Genomic DNA, 15,447 nt, shown 5'->3' with positions numbered 1-15,447 from the left:
AAGGGGCACGGAGCAGCAGCAGGGTCTTCCTCGGCAGGACAGGGACCAAAAGCCTGGCTGCGGCTCCCGCCATCCCCCGGAAACAGGCAGCCGGAGGCTTTGCTTAGAGTGCAGCGGGCTGGGGAAAAGGGCTGTTAAAGAAACACAACAAAACACATTTCATTTTTGCCTGAAGCAAGAAATCGACACTTCCATTTAAACGGACTATTTCAGGAGGCTGGTGAGCAGGAGGTCTTCACCTTGAGCAGAAGCCAAATTACCTTCAGTGCACAGATGAGTATGGCATAAAAACCTAGATAGACTGGAAGCAAACCACAAAAATATTAAAGAACTCCCTCCCTGAGCAAGCCATACTTTCCTCTTCAGCCCAACTCCTCCTCCCCTCCTCGGGAGGAGGTGGCTGGCCAGTACTTTGCAAAGGAAACAGCGCTGGCCATAAATACGGACTGGAATGAGCGTGATTTGCAAAACAGATGTTCTGGGGGGGGAGAAGAAAGCGCGAAAGGGAGAAAAATAAATCCACTCCACATTCCTCCCAGGTCTCCATCCCCAGCTACCCCCTCCCCTCCACACTCGCACACCCCATCTTATACGGCGAGGAGCCTGCCAAAGCACACACCTCCGGCACTGCGCAAACAGAGTTGGGCTCACCCCGCACCCGGGGCACGCAGGGAGTCTGCAAACCCGCCTGGCACACGGACTCGGCCCCGGCAGCTCACCCTGCGCCGGCCAGGACGGATGCAGCAGCCGGGTCCAAGGGGCAGCAGGGAGCCGGTGGTCTGCACAGCCCCGGCCAGGCACCCCGCACCTCCGGGCCAGCCGGAGCAACGCACGCGGCACACCCAGCCGGACGCTCCTAGCTCCCAACACCGCACGTGCGCGCTTCGCCTCAGTGAAACAAAAATCTGCCAGGTTGTTCCGGAGGACAAAAGCAGAGCGGGAAACCGGCGAAGCCCCAGTGAGCAAAGGTGGCATCCGCCAAGCTCCAGCCCCATCAAGCTCACTGCCATCCCAAGCATGTCGGTACGATGGGTGTGCCTGCATGTGCCAAGAAGGCTTAATGCACGCCAAGGTGCAGGGGAAGCCGCTGCTACAATCTGCTCTGCTCTCAGTTACCATTTTGGCCACTTTTGGCTGATTGCCTTTCTCAGGGGAGGGCCTGTCCCGTCAGCCAGCTGAACATCATGTCTTCATCCCACCATCCTTCCTCGTCACCACCCCTCCCTGTCGACTCAGCTCTCAAGACATCACTTGGCCAGAACATACCACAACTCCAAGGCCGCTCTCCCCAATAACAGCTGAGCCCGTGTTCCCTGCGGAACCCCCCCGAAGCGCTGGCACGCAGTCCCATGGCACCAAGCTGGAAGATCGTCCAAGTCACCCAATTAACCAAACACAAAAATCAGAGTCACCTTATACTTTCATTTTTCTCCCTCACATCATCTATCCTTTGTCCTTGAATTTCAGAAAAAACAAGATTTGTTCCTTTTCAGCGCTTTCAGGACTATTCAGATTTCCCAGAGTTTCTCTGCAGCCACAGGACAGACACCAGGAAAGGATAAAGCATGGAAGCACACACACCCCTCGGCTCTTTCGTGCTCCCTTGGTCCATGGTCTAGGGCTTGCTACAGAAGCCATGAGGCTGATGCTAAAACCCCAAATCCCCGCAGGGGCACAGCTTGGTGCAAAAGTTTGTGCACAATTTGCAACTGACAACTAATGTAAATTTGCCAGGTCCTTCAGCTCCAAAAAGCTAGACAGGGTAATAGAGACATTTAAAATAACAAAACCTAAAGTTTGTAGGCACATTTTTTCAAGGGGAAGGGGAATGGAAGGCTTATTTGTTTGTTTTGCGTTTAAATACAAGATCTCTAAACAGTTCAAATGCATTTTTGCCATTCTTCCATCCGGCCCCCTCTCGAATGGGAAGATTCAAACCAGATCCGCTGCTCCATCCCAGCCGCCGCCTCCATGAATGACGTTGCTGTGCGCTCCCGGCCGTTCCCGCCGGAGAAGCCGCAGGTATGCGCGGCTGGGCTGGGGGGGAGGGGCCCATCCAATTGCTAAGTAAATATTGACTTTAAAATACTTTTTTTTTCCCCCTTTTCCTTTCAAGTCAAGTCTGTCTATTGCTTCTAAATCACGAGGCATTAACCTTCTTTAAAAAAAAAAAAAAAAGACAATTTTGAGAAGAAAAGCCCGCCTCCGCTTTGCCAGAGAGGCATTGAACGGCAGCAAAACGCCATTCATAGGAAAGGCTGTGGCTGGAAAAGCACGTCCCGGCCGAGGACGGTCAGAAGGGCTCCTGAGCGGGTTTGCTGCGACTCGCCTGATTTTTAGAACCACCAAGGAGGCAAGCTGAAAACAGCAACAAAAATCCAGCCAAAGCAAAGCACCGGCAGAACCCCCAACCATCGCTTTGGGCACTGATCTGGTGCACCCCGTAGCACGCCAGCGCCTTCCCTGGTTTCTCACCTCTGGCTTCTGCTCATCTTCCCCTGACCTGACGGGGGGATGCTCTTGAGAACCAACTGGAAGCTCCCATCCTGTCTGCCCCATTGCAGGGCATGATCAGGGCTGTCACCCCACATGTCAGATCCCGCAGCCGGGAGGGACAGGCAGGATGGTTTCCATCTGCTGCCCAAGAAGTACCAGATTCGCAGGCAACCCCCCTCGAGGCCACACCGAGCGTTTAAGTACTCAGCAAGGAGTCCATCGCCCCGCTGGGGACAGCCTGGCCCTCGACCCCCCTGTCCCCAGAGGCTGACTCTGTGCCCAGACGGCTCCTTCCCATGCGGGCTGCGCGCCCTCTCATCACCCACCTGGGCGCTCCCCACAGCAAGGGATGCCCATCCCTGCCCACGGGTACGGGGGACACCAGGGCAAAGACTGGGAGCAACCGGGTCCCTGCACCGGGTAACCCTGGGCACGCCAGGGAGGGGGAGCCTAGGACCCCAACATCCCCCTCTGGTCCGGGGACAACCCCAGCTCCTGGCTCCCTCCGGGCAGCAGAGTTCCCACAGCCGGGGCAGGGAGAGGCGATGCAACCCAAGGGCACAAGGGAGAAGCCCCGGCACCCCAGGCTCTGTCCCCGACACCTCCACCACGTGCACCGGGACAGGATTTCCACCGGCTGCAGGACCAGCCATCACTGCCTCCCAAACTCAGACAAAGGAGGAGAGGGGAGGGAAGACCAGGGGAAGAAGGACCATGGATGGGAAAACATGCCCCTAAGGGAGGATGGAAGATGGAGGCTGCCCAAAAGCATCCATCCCCGGCGGGAAGGGGGAAGGGGAATAAAATCATATTGTGGCTCCCAAGGGCTGCTTTTATCCCTGACAGCACCGCGGTCACCTGACTTCAAAAAGATCCAGGGGGAGACGATTTAAATGCGAACACGCATCAGGAAATCTGGACGCGCTGGGAGGAATGCACTCCCCCGCCCGCCCAGCCCCTTCCCCTCTCGCTCCCAAGGCTCCGGCAGCTCCGCCGCCTTCAGATGAAATGCATTAAAAAAAAAAAAAAGAATGAAAAAAAAAAAGATTTGCATTTTAAACCAAATTCAGAAGCTGGGAGATCTGCGCCGGAGTGCGATCTTCCTCATCCCCCTCCTGCCTCTGGCCCCACGGAGAGGTCCTTAGAAGAATGAGCTGAAAAATGGCAGGAGACGGAACCAGATGAAACGAATCCATAGCATTTTCAGAACTGGAAAAAAAAAAAAAAAAAAAAAAGAGCTTGATCATACAAAACATGGTGGGGAAGGGCAGAAGGGGCACGCTCCAGCCACACAGTGGAGGGTGTTTCAAGGAAAAAATCATGCTTTTTTGATTTCTTTCTCTTTTTGCAGCTTATCTGCAATTTAAATGAAAAAAAGAAAAAAAAAAGGAAAAAAGCATTTGCAGCCAAGAGAAAGGGGCTTAAGTCCTCTCGGTGCAGTTGGACGGGCTGCAGCCGTCCCTGGCCAGCAGCCATCCCTGCTGGGGGGACGCCCCACTCCCCCCCCTCCCCTCTGCCAGGGCTGGCCCCTCTCCTTCCCCAGACAAGGGATGGGGAGGGGGCAGCAGTTGCAGGCAGGAGCCCCTGCCAGCCAGGGGGCTGGTGCGGAGGCCCCCCCACCTCCTCTACCTGCTCAGAAGGTTTTATTCCTTTATTTATTCTAGCAATAAGAAGCGGGATGTTTATACCCTCAGCAGTTGGGAACCCAAACAGAATATAGTGTTCTGCACTGGAGGCAGTTATTTATGGCTTGTGGCTAAAGCTGATAACGCTTCCTCCAGAGACCTGCCTGCATTGTGCAATAAAGCAATTGCACATTATAGATTAATAGGCATTTCATCTGGACAGCTGAATCAGGGGGCAGGACGCTGCCGGAGCTCAGCAGCAGAGCCCAGGGCTGAACGCAGCCCGTGGGGGCTTTGCTGGGGCAGGAGGGTGCTGGGCTTCCTCCTGCCCAGGACGGGCATCAGCTCGCCAAGGCTTTCAAAGCGCTGGAGCCAGGCCAAAACCATTGGCCTTAATTCATTAGTCAACTCAATTTCGCTGGCTTCGCAAATAAGGACTTTGTCTGAGATGGGGAAACGGAGCAGAGCAGCTATTGTGCCCCAGGAGCGGGCAAAAAGGGCCCTTTGAGAGGACACTCTGCCGGAATAAAAGTCACTTTTATCCCAGAATAATTAGCGTGCTCTGAGTACACTAATTATTCTGGCATAAAGGGACTTTTATTCCTGAGCAGCACGTCTGCGCAGGGAGCTGCTCTGGATTCTGGTCCACCTGCCCGTGTGAACGCAGCCCCCGTGCCAGGGACAACCGAGCCAGCCCCAGTTCCCAGGGACTGCGGATGTGGGGACCCACTGGCCACCTTGGGGTGGCCACCCCCGCGGGTCCCAACCAGGGTGCACACAGGGGATCCCACCCCAGCCGAGGCAGGGAGGAGTTGCCCCCTCGCTTGCCCATCCTGCCCCCCAGGAGATGCAGGGGGTTCCAGGAGGCCGGAGAGCAGCAAGGGGGGGGGATGTGAGGACCTGGAGACCCAGCCCTGTCTCCAGCCACCGGGTCCCCTCCTGAAGTCCTCTGGGGACCCACGCGCTGTGGGGAGCATCTCCCGGCTCTGGGGAGGACAAGGTCACGGAGCCACCACACCACCCGTCGCACAGCACGATCTCCTGCTATTTCAAGGACTCCCCAGGAGAAAACAATCCACAGCAGCGCTGCAGCCCTTCCCTGCTCCTGCCAGAGCTCCCTGCCCACACAGGGATTTCGGCCGTCACCTGCTCCCGTCCCGGTCCCCAACAGCAAACCCGACCAGCCCGCAAGGACACAGCCCCAATAGCTGCCTTCCCGCCAGCAGATGCCACACCTGCGCCGGTGCTTTCCAGGCACAGGCCACTTGGCAGCTTCCACGGCAAGCACGTGCGGTGGTGCAGGACGGGAGAAGGTTTGGGGTTTCCTCGACAGCGCGCCCCAAGAAGGCGCGTCCTGCAGCAGCTTTGAGGTGGCTTTGCAGAGCTGCAGCCCACAGCATCTCAGCATCCTCAGACAGCTGCACAGCCCCACAGCTCGAGGGGGGCCCACGCTGGAGCTCATCCCTGCTCCACCACGGCAGCCCGGCACTGTCCCTCCCGCCACAGCTCCGGGCCCGGACATCGGTGGCAGGCAGGCAACCAAGCCCCTGCACCAAGAGCTCTGCAGAGCTCGGTGGTGCCCACGAGCCACAGGCGCTGCCCAAACAGCGAGCTCCAAACCAGAGCAGGGAGGGAACCCAATAACAGAGCAAACCCTAAAGCCGCGTGCAGGACTGCCACAGAACACCCGGGCTTGTCGCTGCTGCAAATCTGCAAATCGCAGAATGACCTCACCACATCCCCACGCGCCCTGGGCCGAGGGACCGGAGCAGATTTGCTCAGCAGTGCTCTGCTCCCAGACACCCGCTCATCTGTATCTCGTGAGGTAAAGGGGAAAAAAAATTCTTAGCATGGTGAAGTGACCCATCTGTTTATAAATGGTACAAATTATTAAACAGGAACCCGGTACTGTTATGTCTGCACCGATGCTGCATCCTAGATGCTACCCTGTCCCTTGGCATCTCCACCAGCACGGCTCGGCTATGCCAGCAATGAACTGCTTGCTCACAGCAGCCCAGATGCTCCAAGGCTGTTCCTGCTGGTCATGGATCCTGGTTTGCCTGGTTTTACGTTCTGCAAGTTGCAGAAAAAGAAGCTTTAAGATTTTACGCAGCCGAAAGGGCGCGGTGGTGGGCCGGGCGGGTTTTGAGGGATGATGGCATTGGAGCAGCTGCGGAGGAGAAGACCAAGCTGGTGAGTAAGCACAGCACTAGGCTCAAAATCTGCTCTTCCACAGGGAAAACACGCTCCAGGCTGCGAGAGGAGATGCTGAGCGAACCCACCTGGAAGGGCCGGTGGCGGCCAGGGGCTGTGGCAGGAAGCGGGGCCATGGTGTGGGCACCGACCCAGGGATGCTGAGCCAGCGTGGGGCCGCTGGCTCTGCGAGGACCAGCCCCCGGGAGCAGGTGGGGGACATGTCCAACAGCATGGATGAGGCCAGGGGTCCATGGACATTTCAGCTGATGTTTTCAGGACAGGGGGAGGAAATTTTCCCTCCTTGGAAATAACCCGGGAATGGCAGGCCCCTGCACAGGGGCAAAGGCAGTGGCCGGCCCTGGGGCAGAGGTGCCGGCACAGCCCAACTCTCCGCACGGCTTTTGCCCTCAGTGCCCTGCAGCATCCGCCCAGACTGCTGGGAAGGTGGCCGCCGCGGGAAGTATTAAACTGAAGTGCTTCCTTTTCCAAACAATAAAAAGGCACCACGACACCCGCGGCACCAAGTGCCTGGAGGAAACCCTTTGCAGCCTTCTCCCAACTCCCCTCCCCACGCCAGCCGCCTGGAGGAACGGAGTTGGGCACCGAGCCGACCCACACGCCCAAGGGAGGACGGGGCTGCCGCAAGCGCCATGCTTCAGGGTGCCACTGCCCCCCGGGGTCAGGGCTGTCCTCAGTGTCGTGCATCAGCTGGAGCTGCTCTCCCGGCCGCAAACCAAGGCGGGTACGGCCAAGGGGCATCGACGGAGGCAGCTGGGGACAGGCAACACGCTTGTCCCCAGAGAGGCTGCAGGTAGGCACACGGAGACGGGTGGGCACGCACTGGCAGCCCCACCATCAGCAAGCCGGTCTGGCACCTGCAGAGCAGAGAGGGACAGGGCGGGTAGGGCAGGCGGGGCGGACAGGGGAGCATACTGCTGCTCCCCATTGCCACAGCATCACACTCACGGGATGAGCGCTTGCATCCCCAGCACAATCCTTTAGGCCACGATATTCAAATTCTGAGCACAGCACGAACTGAAAATCACCAGGCACGTCTGCAGGGTGCCAGCGCATGCCACTGCGGCATCAAGGGGCTCTGCCCCCCGGGGGTGAAGGAAAGCAGACGGAGAGGACACCAGGAGGGACTCAGCCCCCAAGAGCCCAGTGCAGCAGCATGAGGTGCGGGCACCCCAGCACAGCCCATCTCACCAGCGGCACGAGCAGCAGAGACGCTCGACTGTTCATCAGCTACAATGAACCGCTGTGTGAATCCGGGACCCAGCAAGCACTCGGTCCCCGCGCTCAGACGGCTGCAGCGGCGCCTGCAAACAAAGAGCTGCACCATATTAAGTAAATGGACTAGATTGATGGGTTTCAAAGCTCTCGGCAGATTAAAATAACAATTTGCCTGGCAGCCCACAGCAAACAAAACCCAGCCACCCCCAGCAAGGCCGGGGCAGGGGAGCAGCAGCGTGACGACTCAGAAGGCCTTTGTCCCCCCCCAGCTGAAATCCTCCTCCTCAGTTCAATCGCCAAGGGTTGTACACCAGAGCCCCGAGTCCAGCAGAAAGTCTAAAAGCAGCGATTACTTCCCTCGCCCACCCACACCAGCACCCCCGTTATTCACCAAGCGAACCGCGCGCTCACGGTTCACCTCACCCTTCACCTGCCCGTCACCAGCTTGCGCACCAGGATGCGACCGTCAACACCCATCCATCCTTGCCACGGTCTCATTCGGAGAAAGGGGATCTCGCAAGAGGCTCATTACTCCACTCAATTAAAGATGCAACTTCCAACTCAATTAGACTCCCTCCCAGCCATCTGCAATTCCCACTGATGCCTCAGTCCATGTGTTTTGGACCTTACAGACCTGCTCTCACCTTCCCCACAGGCTGACATTCCTCGGAGCCAAGGCCGCTCTTCCTGTCCCTCCCCTCGGTGGCACCATTAGCATGGTCCCACCGGAGAAGCTCCGAGCTGCCAGCAAGGTCATTATCCAACATTTCCATTGCCAACCCCACAAGCCCTTTGCTTCAAGCAGTGCTGGGACCGTCTCTGATCCTGCAAAGCATCTGCATGATTGCAGCTCTAGTCTGCTCCATTCGCCTGGCTAAGAAAGGACATTGTGAGTCTATATTTAGCCCTAGAAACGGCTGGACTACGTTGGGAAAAGCAACCTCGGCACAACAGAACAATATCCAGCAAAACAGTCCTCGCGGCCCACCCAGTACTTTTCCTTCTTAAAATAAGAGGCACAGAGTGAAGGAAACAAGAAGTTTCAGCTGAATTAGAAAATGCTGAAAATATTTGCTGCTGCTGCTTGCCACTGGCAGGTCAGTCTGCCAAGGTACATTAAATGGAAGTGACTGAAAAGTTAAGTCAACAGCAAAAAGCTGGTCCGTAAATAGCTTGAGTTGGTCTTGCAAAATCCAAAGGAGAGGAAAACACATCCCCTGGACAGCAAGCTGCAGCATGGATGGAGCCGACACTCCGTTTGGGAGAGCCAGCAGACGACGGCACCGGACACAAAACCTCCCCAGATGCTTGGCGAGGCCTCAGCACACGCTGCCTCCAGCCCAGGCGCCGCCGGCCACCCCAGCCACCCACAGGGTCCCGCGCGGGGCACGGCAGGCGTGATCCGCACGCCCCGAGACGGGGCCACCCCCATGACACACACAGCACTCAGTCCAGGACCAACAGCACCAGCTGCTCCCCCAGTGCAAAACGGGGCTTGGTGGCCTCTGCCGGCTCTCCTCTGCATGGCTGCGATGCAAACGGGGCCCAGAAACGCACACACGCACCCCCCTGCTCCCTGGGGAAGAGCAGCTGCTCCACTTAGAGGACGCAGCAGGATCCTGGGGAGCAGCACACCCACAGCAACGGCAGAGGGGGGCAGGCTGCCAGAGGGACCCCAACCTGCAGCTCCCAGTTGAGGGCTGAGTATCCCGCATGGAGAGGGACGTCCACAGGAACGCAGCCAGACATGCTCTCCAGGAGGTGACAGAGATAAAATTCAGTCCAAGCACAAGGAGAGTCTTGCCTACCTGGCAAAGCAGCAAAGAAACAGGCAGACGCATCCACTGCTCACTGGCTGAGTCAGCCGCACGCCGCCACGACCGGGAGACCGCACCATCTCCAAGGAGCCCATTTCCCAACTCTGGGACTGCTGGATTCATCCCGGGCATTTCAGCCAAGACTCACGACTTGTTGAGATGAGCTGAGAGCAGAGGGACTTTGTGCTTGGCTGAGGTGCCGCAAGCAGGCTGGCAGCTCTTGGAGAGGCGCAGCCCCCGAGCAGGACTGTGGGTCGGCCAGGGGGTCTCAGGGGCACAGAGCAAGGGTTTTATCTGCAGGGTTGGCACAAAGAAGGTGCTTGACGCGTATCTGGGAACTGAAGTAATTTCAGTGCCTGGAAGATGAACCTCCTGCCCCATGACAAAGCCGCGGTCTCACCCGCTGATTACCACCGTGCTAATCGTGCCGACTCAGCAGGACTGCAGCGCAGCCTGTCCTACCCTGGGCGCTTAACGGCTCCCGAGGGCCCAGCCCTGACCACACCGCCCCAGGCTGTCCTGCGGTTTCGGGAAGCACCCCCGTGCACCCCCTTCCCAGGGCAAAGGGCACTTGCAGAGGCACGTGCTCCCTGCACCGTTTTGGAGAGGTTCCTCAGGGCCAGAGTCCCTGCTGAAAGGCCATCCACAGGGAACACAGGCTTGGGAAGTCATCCCAAAGGCACAGCCAAAATCCCAGAGCACGATGGGTGGTCACAGAGGTGGGCTCAGCTTCTGCCTCCCAGGGCATCGGTGCCACACGGGGCAGCAAAACCCCCAGCTGCAGGCACCCATCCCTGGGAGAAGGCATCTGGAGCGGGGCAGCGGGAGCACGGGGGCAGCCCCACTCCCCGCAGAGCTTCCCGAGCGCTCGCGAGATGGTGGCGAGACCTCGGCAGCAGGATCCACCTGACAAGCAAGAGCAGCTCCCTCCTCTCCGCCACCGGCTGCTCGCGCTGCCACTGCACAGGAATGAGCTGCGCAAGAACCCGCTGGCAGCAGCGCAGCACCAGGCAGCCCACGGCATACATGAGCACTGCTCCGCAGACCCTCGCATGCCCAACATCCCCAGCCGCCATAGTCGCCTCTATTGTTACCACAATGTTCCCCGGTTTCTGCCCAAAGGGCTGCTTGCCCTCACCCTGCCCTGTCCTCAATCACCCTCCCCAGTCGCAGCCCACAACTGCAGCAAACACCAGGAGATAACCAGAATGCTACCACAGCCCTCCAGCTGCAGCCCCCGGGTACCCCCACGCCCTCCCAGAGGGGGAAGGAGAGGGGCTGAGCTCAACCTGCCCATGATCCCTTCCCAAACACCCTCATCCCAGGCAGCAGGAGGACGGTTTTTGGGGCCAAACCTCCTGCCTTGAAGCTGCTCGTGTCACCACACTGTTCCCCCCTCCGGAGGACTCGAGGGCTGTGTTTCTGGGGACCCCACCTAAGCAGCAGTTTTACGCAGCTTCTCCCTTAACTTGTCTCTGCTCTTTTGCTCTGATCCTGCTGTTTCTGCGAGGTGACAGGGATGCCACGTGCAGCAGAACGGAGCCTGTACTGCCTGGCGTACCAGGCAGGCAACTGGCCATGCCCCACTGGGGAGCCAGCCACACTGGGCAGCCACAGATCAAGAACAGGCTGGTGGTGAAGAGGAACCAATTAATGCCAAAGCAGAGTCAGCTCCTCCAGAAGAGGAGGCTCCGGGGACCAGGGCCTTTGAGGAACAGGGAGGACCGGGGCACTTGTGCTCCCCATCAGCCCGACCAGTACTCGACACCGGACGAAAAGCATCACCAGCCGGAAGGCTTGAGCAGCCCCCGCTCCTTGCCAGTTCGCAGGCTCCCCCGGAGCATGTGGAAACAGCATGGAGAGAAGACGAGGGGCGAGTGGTGGGGCTGAGACACCAAAGACGAGGGGGACACCACAGCTGTTCCCACCTCCGCACCACCCACAATGCCTCGAAACAGCTTTGGAAGCAGTGAGAAGGCAAAGCCTCAGCTTCACCCCAAAACAAGCAGCACTGCCAGGCTTTGCCAGGGATGCTCCACTGCTGCCCCATCCTCTTGATGTCAGTGCACATCGCCGGCCAGGGAGCACACGGGATGGAGCCCTGCCCTCTCGTCCGCACACTGCAGCAGCACCAAGGCATGGTGGCGTTCTACTGCAGAGCACCTCCTGTACAGGCACAGAGCCCCACGGGGCTCCCGGGAACCCCAAGCTCTGCACAGCAAAGGGTCTTCTGGTGACACTCCGCGCAGGGGTGCCAGGCACCCTCCCCTCCCTAGCCATGCACAGAGGAGCCCCCAGCCAGTCCTCACAACAGGCCCCCCTCCAACGGCTCCTGTCTTCACCTCTGCTGAACCCAGTGCAGCTCTAGGCATGTCCACGCATGCCCAGAGAAGCAGCACGCACACACACGTGCACACGCAGGCACACGCGCTCCCCTCGCACGCACGAGACGCGCCAGACCACCAAGGCTGCGAGAGGGAAGCGCTGCACCGAAACACCGCAGCCACCCTTAACCACAGGTATTTCCAAAACAGAAGCGGGGCAATCCCTGCCTGCCCTCACTCCTCTCCCAAAGGCTGCCCAGCTCTGCCCACTGAGGCAGCAGGAGCCAGGGAAGCTCCACAACAGAGGAGCTCAGGCAGAGAGAAGCCACGCACCGGTGCCCTTTGTCCCCGTGGAAGACCTTCCCCCCCACCACCCCCTACCCCACCAGCTGGACTTTGCCTCCCCCTTCTGCAGCCGAAGCCAGGAACAAATGAACAGCTTCCAGAGCTGCAAACCAAGGCAGAGATTTGGGAGTGCAAATCGAGGCAGCGGGTGTGGGGAGTTGGGTCTCTGGACAAGGACAGGGACCCTGCACCCCACTCCCAGTGGCACCCGGGCAACACCAGCTCCACCATGGTTCCCGCAGAGCCCCCCTGCACCAAGCTCGCCCTTGCCTGCAGCGGGTTCAGGCAGTGGGAGACCTGCAGTCAGCAAAACCAGAGCCCGGGCAGGACCGCTGGGACCAAGGCACCAGCTCAGGTGCCACCTTCTGCTTCCCAGCCAGCCCAGCCATGCCCCTGCCGGAGCGGGGGGCTTTGAGAGCCCCCTCTGCATCCACCTGCCCACAGACTCATACAGCTCCTTCCCCAGCTCTCTGGAGGACCCCTCGCCCTGCTGGGCTGCCCAAGGCTCCATGGGACAGAATGGCACCTCACCCCACAACGTTCCCCCCAAGGTGAGCGTGCCACTGGAAGGAGGAGGCATCTCTGAGCTGGCTTTTGCCCCACTCCAGCTCACGGGGTGGAGAAGCGCATGGAGGAACTTCTCTCCAGCACATCATCGCTCTGCAGCCTCGTTTCCAAAGGCAACGCAGCTTATGCAATGAGTGATGCCTGTCCCTCCCACCCCCACAAACTTCTGCATCTGCCGGCTGCTCTGAGCCACCATCAAGCAGGGACGATGCCTCTGAGACCCGGGGTCCCCGGGAGCGGGGCAGGAGCAGGTGACCCCGGCAGGCTCAGCTGTTAACCATCACCTGCACCGCTGAGCCCACTGAGTCAGTGCCAGCAGGTCAATCAACGCTGTGCTAACGACTGCACGAGTGTCAGCTGAGCAGGGAACTGCTGCGGGATGCCACAAGCTGCTCTGCTCCTGCCACCTCCCTTCAAGGGACACTAATTAAGCACCCGGACCTCCAGTGGGGCGAGGAAGGGCTGGAGGGAAGGAAACCACAGGCTCCAGCCTCCTGCTGCCCCAGACACTGATCTGGGGCAGGGATCTGGCATTTGCTGGAACCTCCTCCCCCATCCCTCTGACCTGGTGACGGGTCAGGCACTGCCACTGCCACGACACCAAATGCCACTAGCTTCATTCACCTGGTTCGCTCCAAGGTGGGTGAAGAAAGGGGACAGAAAAACCTTCCCCAAAAAACCCTCACCAGTCTCTCGCCTTCACCAGGCCGTTCCCATCTGGACAGAGGGATTCCATAAGAGGAAAGCTGAGAGAGCCAACTCAGAACCCCCACCTCTCTGCTTTTAAAGGGAAAAACAGCCTCCTGCCCCACGCATTCAGGCATTGCAAGGAACTTCACCGCCGGTTCCCGGCTCATTCGGCTGCCAGCTCCTAAACGCGCTCACGCTGCCAAGAGCAGCCCCTTGTACATTCAAAAGCCCGGCCACTGAGCTGACGAGCTCGCTAAAGTATTTACTGAATAGATCAATAAGAGCAGGGAACGAGACGTGCGCAGCTTGGAAAAAAGCGGCTGGCAGGGGAGGCTGGACAGACAGACAGACAGCCCCATCGCTGGGTAAACATTTTCCTAGTGCCACCAGACCGGCCACGGCCAAACTCCGCAACGGGGCTGTCGCGGCTCCAGGAGAAGCAGCAGCAGCCCCAGTTACGCAAGAGCGGGAGCGTGGGGCGAGGCCGGGCTGTCAGGGGCGTCCCCGGGGAGCGGGGGGGACCCCAGCCCTCAGGGACCCCCGGCCCCGGCTCCCGCAGAGGCGCCGGCTTCCAACTTTCCTGCTTGGCTGTAGGGAAAACTTTGGATTCCAGAGGAAAACGCGACAGCGGGCGGGCTGCAAGTCACCAGAAACTGGCAAAGAGGGAGAAAATGGGGAGAGCGAGCAGCCACCCGCGGCTGGGAGGGGGGACGGGGTGTGGGGGGGGGCGCAGCCTCGCACTGCGGCGCGGCAGAGGGGCGCGGGGAAGGGCGGCCGGCGGGGAAGGACGCGCCGCCCGAGCCGGCTCCCGGTGCCCCCCCCCCCGGGTCCCCCCCGTCCCTCCCGCGGCGCGGCGGGGTCGGGCTGCGCCCGCTCTTGCTTTGTCACGGCGGCGCTGCCCACCGCGGCGGGGGGACGCGCGGCGCCTCCCGCCCCCTCCCCGGCCCGGCCGAGCGCTGCGGCCCCGCCGGAGCTCGGACGCTCCCGGCCCCGCGGCCCCGACAGCGGCCGCGGGGCCGCGCGGCTGCGGCGCTCCCCCCCACCCCAACCCCGCCGGGCGTCCCCGCCGCACCGCTCCCCGCTGGGGGGGGGGGGGGGGGAGGTAACCGGCCGCCCCCGCCGCCGCCCCGCGCGGCCCCGGACTCACCTTCGAGGGCGCGGGCGGCGGGCGCGGCCAGCAGGGCCAGCAGGCACCCGGCGAGGGGCAGCAGCGGCCCCATGCCGGCGGCTCGGCGGCGGCTCCTCACGCCGTGCTGCCCGCGGGGCGGCGCGTCCCGGGCCCGCGCACCGACATCCGCGGAGGGGAGGGGGGGGCGGGCGGGGGAGGGACGGGACGGGACGGGGCGGGCGGACCCTCCGGGCTGGGCGGTGGCGGCGGCGCCGGGGGCGGCGGCGGGGCGGGGGCGGGGGGCTGCGCGCGCGCGCGCGCCACCGCCGCCGCGGAGAGATGGATGGAGCGCGCGCCGCCGCCCGCCTGACGTCACCGGGCTCGAGCCGCCGCCGCCGCCGCTGCCGCGCGCGAGCGCGAAACGGGGGGGGGGGGCGCCCGCGCGCACGTTTGGGGGGGGTCCTACGCGGCGGCCGCGCTGCGCGCATGCGCGTGCGGTGCCGGGGCTGCGCCCCCCCCGGCCGGTCCCGGGGACGGGTCTGGGCAGGGGCACGGTACGGTATAGGTACTGTATAGGTACCGGGCAGGGGGAGGGTCTGCCTGCGGCACCGGGGTCCCGCGCCCACGCGTGGTGCCGGCGGGGCATCCTGCGGTCCCGTGCTGCCGCCCGAACCCCGGCGACGCCCCCCAGGCCCCTGCCCGTCCCTGCCGGCGATGCCCCCACAAGCCCGGGGCCGCGGCGGTGGCCCCGCTCCGCTCTGCCGGTGTAGGGGGACCGCCGGGGATGAAGCACGGGCGGGAGAGCCGGGCGTCAGCCGGGACCCGCGGGCTGCGGAGCAGGACGTGGGGCCGGGGCCGAGTCGGCAGCCCCGTTTCTCCTGCACCCGGTGGATCCCCAGAGACCCCGCGGGGAGCGGGACCGACCCCCCGGGCGCCACCGGGGGGGCCTTCTGCAGCAGAAGGGGCGCAGCAGGGTCCCAGAGCGGCGGGACCCTCGCCGTCCTCCGGCCGTCCCTGCGGGAGGGAGCAGAGCTCAGGCCCCG

The 15,447-nt window shown here is 61.4% G+C and overlaps 1 protein-coding gene across 10 annotated transcripts in view; it reads right to left on the bottom strand.

The window, feature by feature from the left end:
- Nucleotides 1-14,601, bottom strand: part of LRP1 (LDL receptor related protein 1) — a 90,617-nt gene extending 76,016 nt beyond the window's left edge. For 7 of the 10 annotated variants that reach the window (XR_005934017.1, XR_005934018.1, XR_005934019.1 and 4 more), the window contains exon 1: nucleotides 720-990. Coding sequence is in view for 7 of the 10 variants with exons in the window: in XM_041128803.1 (XP_040984737.1) it covers nucleotides 720-975 (256 nt within the window). In the remaining 3 variants the exon portion in view is untranslated. Of the gene's footprint in view, nucleotides 1-719; nucleotides 991-14,443 lie in introns of those variants that run through there. The other 3 variants (XM_030036735.2, XM_030036738.2, XM_030036740.2) reach the window with 1 other exon arrangement.
- Between the last annotated feature and the right edge of the window lie 846 nt (nucleotides 14,602-15,447).

This window comes from Aquila chrysaetos, chromosome 15 (assembly GCF_900496995.4).
Source record: "Aquila chrysaetos chrysaetos chromosome 15, bAquChr1.4, whole genome shotgun sequence".
Taxonomy (NCBI): Eukaryota; Metazoa; Chordata; class Aves; order Accipitriformes; family Accipitridae; genus Aquila; species Aquila chrysaetos.
The sequence above is the reverse complement of the archived record's forward strand: the minus strand, read 5'-3'. Positions and strand labels throughout refer to the sequence as shown.